Here is an 11187-nt window from a genome sequence, read left to right as displayed (position 1 = left end):
TCAATTTTATAAAAAGAATAGTTCAAAGACATTGATAACCAGTATGTGGAGAACATATCAAAAATTTCCTGAATATTTAAAAATCTCAGTTCACACACATTTGGTATTTGTAAACTTTAATTACCATGAAGACATTTAAATGAGCTGAGATAAACAACTAGATTCCTAAATCACATCTAAGAAACACATTCAAGACTTGTCTCAAGTTGGGCTTCTTGACCACCATGTGTTTCTGGTTTCTTCTGAAGGATTCAAGCAGACTCTTCTTCCTAAGCACCACAGCTGGAGAGCTAGCATGCTAAATAAGCTTTTCAGAACTTGGCTATAGCTTCAGATGTTAAGTTTCCCTGAAATAGTTTAACTTGTAGTTGTTTCTTTTCTGTTAAGTAGAAACTTGTTTGAGGAAGATTACTAGGGAGACAAAGTCATGCTTTTATATAAGGACATACACAGGTATTGCATTATAAAAGTGTACTAAGTCTATGTCTAAAATGACATCATAAATTGTCATTTAAGAACAGGTATTGCTAGTTTCTCAACCTAGAACTGACCTTAATAATTGCATAAAATTAAAATGGTATAAAAGCAAAAAGGAGGATGCATGGTGATGGGATAGGGAGGTTCTAGGGAAGGGAAATGGGGAAAGGGAATGGCATCTGAAATGTAAATAAATAAAATATCCAATAAAAAAAGAAAAAACTAAACTGTCACACAACCAGAAATACATACTCATTTTTAGATATTCTAAAACGGAAAAAGTATGTATCTTAGAAATAATAAAATGGTATGTCTCAACCCCCAAAAAACAGGTCAGAAAAAAAAACCACAAAAATCTTAATAGTGATGACTGTCCTACTTATATGTCTTAAACCAAAATTATTGGTTTACCTAAACCTATATTTTATCCATTGGATCCACATAATTTCCATAAGAAATATATATTAATAACTAGTATTGTATTGGCTGCATAAAGGTACATCACATATGTATATGCACATTTATTTGTACAAACAAAATAACATTAAAGTTTGTGCAATAATTGCTTGTTATAATAACAAATATAATACAAGTACTTCAGTACAATACAAAAATTTAAAACCAATAAAAATTTAGGCATATTGATTGGAAATATATATAACACTTTTATTTTGTAAGCAGCAGAAGTTATTGTAACCCTATCTTAATTGAAACTCTTTGGTAAGTGCATTTTTTAAGTTTCTAAACCCAATAAAATAATGTTTTTATTCTATTGTATTAATATTAATAGTTTATCACATTTTCTCTATTTTATTAATAATATTTACTATGTAAATTCCCTAGAACTTAAAACCTGTCTACTTAACCTTCTGATGGCCAACCTCATATCTTTATTCCTTAAAGTATAGATAGTAGGATTTAAGACAGGAGTGAGAACAAAGTCAACAATAGCAAAGATATTATCAAGTGACTTAGTTGGAAAAGGCCATACATACAGAAACATGCATGGTATGAAAAACAAAACCACTACGGTGATGTGGGCTGATAAGGTGAAGAATGCTTTGGATAAATCAGTTGAAGAATGTTGTCGTACACTGACCAGAACAAAAATGTATGATATAATCAAGAAAAAGAAGGTACACATAGAAATGAAGCCACTGTTGGCAGAGACCACAAATTCCAGTTTATAAGTGTCCATGCATGCAAGTTTAATGACCCTTGGAAAATCACAATAAAAGCTTCCTACATTATAGGGACCACAGAAGGGTAAATTTATGACAAACATAAACTGAGACACTGCATGAATCATGCCTATGACCCAAGCAGCAATTACCAAAATTATACACTTTTTGGCGTTCATGATCATCAGGTAGTGAAGAGGCTTGCAGATTGCTGTATATCTGTCATATGCCATGGCTATGAGCAGCACCATCTCAACTCCACCCATCACATGAATGAAGAACATTTGTATCATGCAGCTGTGGAAAGAAATGACTTTACAACCAGTAAAAAGATCAGATATTGTCCTAGGAATTGTTGTAGATGAAAGGCCCAAGTCAATGAGTGAAAGGTTGGCCAGTAGAATATACATAGGGAAGTGTAAGTGATAATCAGCAATCACTATGAACACAATGAAGAGGTTTCCAAAAAGAATCCCCACATAAAATAAGGAGAAGAAGAGGCCAAAGAAAATCTGTGATCCAAACGATTGTGCAAGTCCCAGCAAAACAAATTCAGGTACAATAGAATCATTCACTTGTTCCATTGGATCAGAATGTAAGGAAGATACAGAAAAATTCTGAAAGAGAAGATAAATTATTTTAAGGCATCAAAAGTAAGATTAAATATTAATAATTTAAAATCAGTCACTCTACCAGAGATATTGCTTAACAGTAGACCATTTGCTTATCAAACAATTTCTATTGCTGACAAGTATACTTTTAGTTGGTGTAGACTATTTACAAAATGCGAAGAACCCACTGTACAAGAGATTTATGGAGTTTGAAAAGAGATCTACTCAAAATGATATATTGCACTAAATTATAGTAACTGATAAAACATAAACGTATGAGACAATTTATGTAGTAGAAAAAAATGTATTGAACAAATTCAAGAAGTTCAGGTGAAATAAAAAGAGATATTGGGAACAATCCTAAATGAATACAGTATTCCAGAGAATTAGGACTCTGTCAGGACATTAACATTGTTTTCAAAACTTAAAAAGGATCATTCTAAAACTGATCTAAAATAACAAAATTAAGTGAATATAAGCATTAGAATGGAAGGTTAGTCAAGACACGTAAACAACTTATTTCTTACTTATGCTAGTTAAAAAAAGATTCAATGATAAAGTACTTTACTAGCATGTAGGGGATTTGATCCTCTGTACCTAAAAAAAAAAAAAAGAAAAAGAAAGAAAAAATGGAAACAGAGAGATAGAGAAATAAGAAAGAAAGAAAGAAAGAAAGAAAGAAAAAGAAAGAAAGAAGAAAGAAAGAAAGAAAGAAAGAAAGAAAGAAAGAAAGAAAGAATTATTTCTTACCCATGCTTGTCCCAAAACTATCTCATGGTTTATCTTGTGCTTGAACTTCAGTGTTTAGAGAGAATAAAGCTGATATCATTATAATGTTAGAATGATTAAAATATACATGATTGATACTAAAAACCCATCAGGCAATGTGAACAATGATATAGAGAACTGAGAAATGTAACTGTGTATCCGTGTGTGTGTGTCTTAGAAATCAATGAAATATAAGAAAATATTACTCTCTTGTTAAGTTAGAAAAATTACAACTATAATTAGCAAAATGTATTATTATTACCAACTCTTTCAGAGTGGACCATACTGCTCCACACAAAGAAGGGAGCAAAAGCTCAGTAAAATTGTTTTATTTATAGTTATACAAGAGGGAAGGTATTTTAACCCTTAAATGATATATCAAAAATTTTATCTCTATACCTCGTTGTGAAGCATTTTTCTGAAATACTACTTGTACAGATGATATCTCCAGTCACAAATATTCATAACACTTTATTGACAATTATAAGTAAAGCATTAAGGCAGTTTAAACGAGAGCCATTAAGTACAGATATATCAAATATACACAGTTGTCTATAATAATGAAATAAAACTCAATGATGGACATAACAACAACATTGATATTGCTACTTAAAACATTGATGGAAAGTAATTAGCAAGCTCATTATTTCCAGTTACAATGATAGCATTTCAGGTTTCAGAGTTTCTAGTTCTTATTTTAGATTTAATGAATCTTTCAATGCACATACTGTATTTATGTCTATTTTTCTCTTCAAATATCAAATTATCTAGGGATCTAAAGAGATGGCAGGTTTATGAAAGCTGTTTGAAAACTAGGATTGACTCATAACTGATTAAATAAAGAATGTTATTTATTCTATTGCACTTTTTTTTTTATTTCACAAATGGTATTCTCTACGGACAAGATACATTTAAATCAGTAAAGGGTTTCGTTTAGTTTTCTTGGGCTGTTGCAGGATATTAGATCACACTGTGAACCTGGAGATCTTGTTTTTTACTGGAAAAACTTGTAGTGGTGTGGGTCAGCTTTAGCACACACATTTAAACTCTCTGGCTGGAATACAGACACTCCCTTAGTACAGACTTAGAATCCCAAACAATGAAGGTAAATTTAGTTTGTAGACAGAAGTATCTATTTGAAGTGATGTCTAATTGAGTGGGAGACAAAATGGCAAGGCAGATAAAAGATATGCTCAACTCACAAGAACAGAGAGAAGAGAGCCTACTTGAGAGAGACCATTGCAGAGAGAGAAGAGGGGACAGTTTTCACCAGGATAGTTGTACAGAGACAGGTTGCAGAGAGAGAACAATCTAGACACTGGTGAAGACAGAATGAGCCAGAGAATGAAAAGGAGCAAGAAGATTAACATATTGCCAGAGTTAATTTCAAGCCAAACAGAAGAATTCAGGAGAATCTGAGAGAAGCCAGATTAAATCAGTCAGCTTGTAGAGGAGTTTTGAGCCAGAACAGCTGAGTTGGCCAGCCAGCCAGAGTTCAGAAAGAGTTAGCAAGGGTGAGCTTATTCACCAGTAACTCTCAAAGGCTGGAAACATTCTAGGCCTAGATAAGATTTATGGAGGCTAGAAGCTTCCAAGACTAGACTTCTCTTTGAAGAAAGAGGAAATACGTCTCCAAAATGACAATTATATCAGGTGAATAAAAGATATTTTAACATTGGGCTTTGTGTAAAACTAAACTAAGATGAAAACTTCCTAAGGAAGTTTACTCGAGCAGTGACAAAGCATGCCCCTTGCTTCGTGTTGACCAGGGGTGACCATTCTGAATGAATTCTTGTAATAATAAAACAACTGTAAGGAAAATAGATGTCCTTGTGACCTCATCAGGCTCAGTGTGAGCCAGAGTAGTGATGTGAACTGGGATAATAATTTACTCAATGTGGACAATGTGATTAGTATGTATGTTTTCAGGGATGAGCATTCAGTATTGGATAACCAGTTATTGTGCTCTTCCTTCTGGACGGCCATTTCCACTACTTTCAGCATTCCTTAGTTACTTGTAATTCTTTGTGGAAGACTAAGGCTCTCCATTATCCGCGCTAGCATGTCTATTGGTTTTGTTTCTGTTCAACAATTACTGGAAGAGACATTTTTAAAAAATAAGATACAATGAATAGTCAAATACAGAAAAACATAATGAGATGGTACAAAAATAGATAATACTTTGGTATGAATCTGGAGACTAAGCACTTGAATTCTTTCCCTATTCTACACTATACAACAATTTTGGTTAACTTTCAGTTTCTGCATTGTTTTCTATACTATTCCATATAAAAATTCTTGAGTATCCATTCAGGTTCTTGGTTTTTGTACAACATACATTGCAAAACCATGTTTGCAATATTAATGCATTCACACTTTTGTTCCTGGACTTCTAACCTACATTTATATCACCCAGTCTTCTAGGTGATATTTGAAAATATTTGGGAAGGGGAATCAAATGTGAGAAGAATATTATGTAGTTAATAAAATCATCATTGGAAGGTTTTTTGGCATTGCTCTGTATTGTGTTGAGAAGCCTGTGGTTGGTGATTTACTAAGCTCATCTATGTCACTGAAAATGTAACCCTGAAGTAGAAAAAAGCATATGTAGTACTTATAGTGAAGCTTTTCATATTTTAAAGTAAGATAAAATAAATTCCACATTTCAGCTTATAAAATTCACCACAAACCAATTGATTAATTAAAATCTGAATTACATCAGTAGATTTAGAAATCATATTACCATTAACTTAATGCTATTGAACTGGTATTTGTCTTGTAGGGAGGTGAGACTTATATGCTTTAAAGAACAAGACCCTAAACATATGAAAGTTATTTGTTTAAAGATAAAATGTTTTCATTTATAGCATTATTTTACTGATAATATTTAATTTTTATAACATGTGATTTCTACATTGAAAAAATTGGAACTACTTGGTACATTAAAGAATGTTATAGTGTCATCAATAGAATGTTTTTAAGAACAGGCAGAAGAGAAGACAGAAACAAAGGATAAAGATAGGTTGGAAAGACAGATAAATGCAGTGACAGGTGAAAATGAGAGAATCATGATGTGGAAACAATGCTAATAAAGAGATGGAGATATAATGTGCAACTTTATGTTGCCCATTATGATTTAAAACAAAACATGTGCAATATGAACTCCTTACTGAGTGGGTTCCTTGGATTTCCATGTACTGGTACTGCATATGTTTACTGGAAGGATGGAAAGCAATAGAGCATCTGTGGAGCAAATAACTACTGGTATCAAGAGAATATAAGAAATTAAGAATGTGCATGACTGGACAGTGAAATATGAAAGGATGAACTGGGTGTTTGATAGTTTTGGGGAATGCTCAGCTAACTTACAGATAAGTCATATTTCAAAAAATAAAAAAGTCATTGATCAAAATAAACCTTTATCTTTCAGGAAGAGTTTGTTTATTCTGGTTCTACTATATTATAGTTTTTAATAAGGATAAACTAAAGCTCAGAAATCCAGGAAGCTGTCTCTTTTGGTCTAACACAGTAATACCTATATAAAATTATGTCTGGAACACATAGAAAAGCTTCAAAAATATTTCACAAAATATTTATAAAAATTGCTATAACATTGTTCAGATGAAAAGCAAAATTACAGTATAGTTGAATTTAATATACTTTTATATCTATTGCTTTCTATTTATGCTAATTATAAAGAATGAGAATTTAAATAAATGAGGGTCTTATTTTCCTACAAACATCTTGGGTTATTATTATCATATATTAGTAAATCCACATGTTTTTAGAGATTTATGTGCAAAAATAGTAAAAATACAATAAAACTTCTCAGTTTTATCTCAAAAGATGAAAATCAAAACAAAAGCAAAAATACAGTGCTTTATTCCTTTTCCTTCTGAACTGTTGATAACAGCATAACGCTCCTAAGAGTTCATCAGGAGCCAAGTCCCCATAGTGACTGATGATTTTCCTGGTTGTGGTGACTTAAATTTCTCTATTATTCAAGGTCTTGGGGTATGTATCACTTCAAACAAGAAATATAAACATGTGTTAAACAAACCATATTAATAGAATTATAGATTTACATGAAAATTGGGAACAACTGTGAGAGAGAATGTTTTTAACCCTTGGTTCTACATAAAATGGCCCTGTGTTTAATCGTGCATCGATAGCTAAACAATCAGAAGTCCAGATCAGATGCCAAATGTCCTAAACTTTAGTATACTGGTCTTTAATATTAGTCTACAAATGATTTTGAGAAACAGTTATAAAATCTCAGAATAATACATATTGGATAGGCTCACTTTACTCTATTAGAAAGATCCTATTAGTCTTTGAACTCATATTCAGTTTGACATTAAACTATGCTTCCTGCTTCCTAAACAAATAGTCTTCTCCCTACCCTATCCCCTTGATGGATTCTACCAAATTTTCTTTTTCTTTTTTTCAAACATCTTGACTACTACTTGAAAAGCTGCAATGAAAAGAACTCCTATCTAATGCATTTCTGCAGAATCCCTTACCATAGGCTAGAATATATCTAAGTCTTGGCATAGTCCCTCAGTTTATTCACTGCCTAGAATATTTTAATGTTGAAAAAAAGGTGGGAATTACTCTAGAGCATTAGAAGACAAGTCTTGAGAGATTATTCTTTGTTTTAAATTATAATATGATCTTTAAATATGCAGGAAATATCTGAGGATAGACATCTGCTTGGCATAGTTTAAAATAAAGTGTACAATTGTCTGAGGCCAACAAAGCAGAAACATATGTATCTTGAAAAATCTTCATACCAAAAAAGCAAATTAAAAATTATCAAAAGTTTGTAAGCATGAGAATAATTATATAAAGCAATATATTTAAGTAAAATTTCAAAATTATAGTCAGATAGTGTAAAATAAAAGGGCAAAAATACTCATGAAAGGTGAAATGTCTGACAAAATTATTTTACAGATAGGAGTTTAGCAAGATGCCAACAACCATGTTTTTCAGGTTTTAAATGTAAAGCACCCCTTACCTTCTCTCAAGTAACAGCAGGTACACTTGGAAGAGAAGGGAAATCTAAGTAGATTATTCTTCATGTCTATAAGCAATGCCTCTGAAGACAAAGATATATGTATGATTTTTTATAGTGGCAAAGAAGCTAATTAGTTGCTCAGGAGAGTGACCCATTGTGAAGGCGGCCAATACCCAGCTCATTAATAATTTCTATTGGGAATTGGATGATGAGCTACTGGTTTCCCCAAGAGAGAAGTATCAAAAGAATTGTCTGGTTATCTAAGAGAAAAAATAAGAAGATTCTGAATAATGGATTAGATACTGTAAAATAACCTCCTTGAGAAGTGATAATCTTATTGCATGAATTTATTGAATGGGAATAAAAATATTCAAAAGGTAGATAGCTGTATTCTGAATTCACATATCAAATTAAAAGTAATCTAAAACTTTTTATCTGAAAATATACTTCATTTGTTATTAAGGAAAAGATAAAAATTCTTATTGTTTCATTTTTACAAATGTTTGTCCAAGAAAGCCTAAATGTTCTGCAAAACCAGAAGATACAGGTATATTTGAAAATTACTACTTTGTCATTTGAGTTGACCTATTGTAAGTTAAATTTGTAAGTCATTGGGTTAATTTGTTTAGAAATTTTGGAAGATATAGGTAGTTGTTTTGAGTTACTTGAATGAAGGGTATGAATGCCTGAGAAGAAGACCATCATTAAACATTATATGAATAAAGCCATGAGGGCAGTCTCAGTGGGTCTTGTGAGAGAAGCTGGTCTTTGTCATTTATGTAGAGTCAGAATCTGATCTCATTGAGGTTTCATTGACAGAGTAAAAGCTTTGCATTTGTTTACAAGTGTGCTTGTTTAAAAATGTATTGTTTAGATCTGCACTTCATTTTCTCTTGTTCAGAAGAAGGAAAATGTTCCTTTTCAGGTCAACAGAAATATGAGGGATGCTAGTTCATCCAAGATTTTTAAAAAAAAACATTGATATTATACTACAATACAATGTAATATTATATGATATAATATCCATATAAGATTTAAACTGAAGAATACTTCTACCAAACATATTTAAAAAGAAAAACTAAAGTCTAATTCTTTTTTTTTATGTAAATATTTTATAATTTTTATTTTTTTTTATTTTTTTCAATAGATCAATTTTTTTCTTTTTTTCTTTTTTTATTAGATATTTTATTTACACTTTAGATGGCATCCCCTTTCCCCATTTCCCCCCCACTCCCCTTAGGAAACCCCTATCCCATGCACCCTTTTCCTTTTTGCATTTATACATTTTTTAAAAATAATGTTAATCATAGGCTTTATAAGTTTGGAATTGTTCAATCAGAGGTGTAACCCACTGACCAACCTAGATATAACAACTATCTTTGACTGGGGGAGATACTTGAACCTCTGCCTCCCTGTCTCCCCCCTCTTTCTCTCTTTCTTCACCTAGCTTCTCCTCTCTTTCTTCTTCTCCTCTTCTTACTCCTTTTCTTCCTCTCAGTACTCCTCCTACCTTAGCTCCTCCTACACATCACCCTTCCTGTTAAAATGAAACTTTTCTCTCAAAATACAATTAGAACATAATTATGCCAATTTGTACCAGTGAGGTACAGGATAGTCCTAATACCCAGTCCATCCTTTTGTTGACTAACCAGCTCCTCTGTCATCTATTCTAACTAAAACATGTAGTTCTGAACCTGGCTTTAGGATAAATGTCAGCTGACGACCATCCACTCAAGTCTTTTCTCTTAAGGTCAATAGCTATATGTTTTCAACCCCATCAGAAATCCAGAATGACTGAGTTAACTATAATTGTGGGAAGCACAAATCATAGTTTCTAAAACTTAGCCAATTTATAGAGACCTCTGAACACCTGGACACTCACTCTACTTCAAAACGTTGGAGCCTCTGTTCTTCTGCCTTCTGGCCCAGGATCATCTGACAGACCTTAGTGCTGCAGAATTATTAAGGGCTGATTACTCTGTCTAGGCAGATATAATCAGTCAACTATTCTGCAAGTGTGTCCTTTTCTGGACAGTCATTTGTCTGTAGAAGGAAAGTGGCAATTCTTGCCTAGTGGCTGTCTCACCACAACTGGAGTAACTCCAAGGATGCTCAATTTCTTCTTAGAATTCAATATAGGAAGCTGTCAGGAGCAGACAGGTCTCTAAGGAAAATGAACATTAATACTGAAATGTTTGTCATGTCAATTCTAAGGATTTCTGATGTTTTGAAAACCAGCTATCCATGTAAGGTAATCTGGACTGTTGTCTGTTAACTCCACTCAGTTATTTCTAAATAAAACATAGAGAACACCCTTATAATAAACTCCAAGCCATGAATTTGCTATAGTCCCTTAACTCACAGGCTGACCACCTCAAATCAGTCAAAAAAGTTAAAGAAGGACTGGGTCTAAGCTTTGTATTCCTAAATGTGTTATACTGGTACAATGCCTATGGGAGTAACAATATTCATCTCACTCTTATATCACTAAGAAGCTCATGCCAGTGAAAATCTTAAAATCTGTAAACAAAGTAAATTGGTGCCATTTAAGAATTTATATCTTCATCTTGATATTAATTATACAGATTTCTACTAATAGGTTATGGCTATGCAATAAACCCTAGCTAATCGTCTCTATTCCGACAAAACCACTACTTTTCCCTAGAGAGACAGCCCAACATTTACCACCTTAGTCCCCAAGCCCAGGGAATAGGAGCGCTGACTCATCATTAGCTTCTTCAAGCTGATTATGGGCATTGAGATATTAGAAGAGGAGTGGGGGGGGAGGGAGAGCAAGTTGACAATCCTCTGATGCTGTGTCTTCACTGCCTCCAGATGGAATTCCCGGACCTCAGTGGTTTGAGCAGGTCTGCCCAGCTTGCTTGTTGAGTAGATACACCAAGGCTGATCATTCTGCAATATACAATTCTCAAAACAAATTTTAGTATCAAGATAGTTTTTTTTTTTAAGAGGGCTGACATTTTATTAAGAATGTTGGTTCTAACCGCTTTTCTATTTTTTCCCATCTTTTATTGGATATAATATTTACATTTCAAATTTTATCCCCTTAGCATATTTCCCCCACCACCCAGGAACCCCTTATCCCATTCCCCCTCCTCCTGCCTCTATGAAG

General features: G+C 32.9%; 1 protein-coding gene across 1 annotated transcript; it reads right to left on the bottom strand.

The window, feature by feature from the left end:
• Window positions 1–99: 99 nt before the first annotated feature.
• Window positions 100–8128, bottom strand: LOC117704144 (olfactory receptor 4F17-like). Its single transcript, XM_076929424.1, has 2 exons — window positions 8055–8128; window positions 100–2275 (listed from the first exon to the last, which is right to left on the bottom strand). Exon 2 carries the CDS (start codon window positions 2240–2242, stop codon window positions 1304–1306), a length of 939 nt encoding a protein of 312 aa, XP_076785539.1. The 5' UTR covers window positions 2243–2275; window positions 8055–8128; the 3' UTR covers window positions 100–1303.
• Between the last annotated feature and the right edge of the window lie 3059 nt (window positions 8129–11187).

Source organism: Arvicanthis niloticus, chromosome 2, assembly GCF_011762505.2.
Source record: "Arvicanthis niloticus isolate mArvNil1 chromosome 2, mArvNil1.pat.X, whole genome shotgun sequence".
Lineage (NCBI taxonomy): Eukaryota > Metazoa > Chordata > Mammalia > Rodentia > Muridae > Arvicanthis > Arvicanthis niloticus.
Note: the sequence above shows the minus strand (reverse complement) of the source record. Positions and strands in the feature narration are given on the sequence as shown.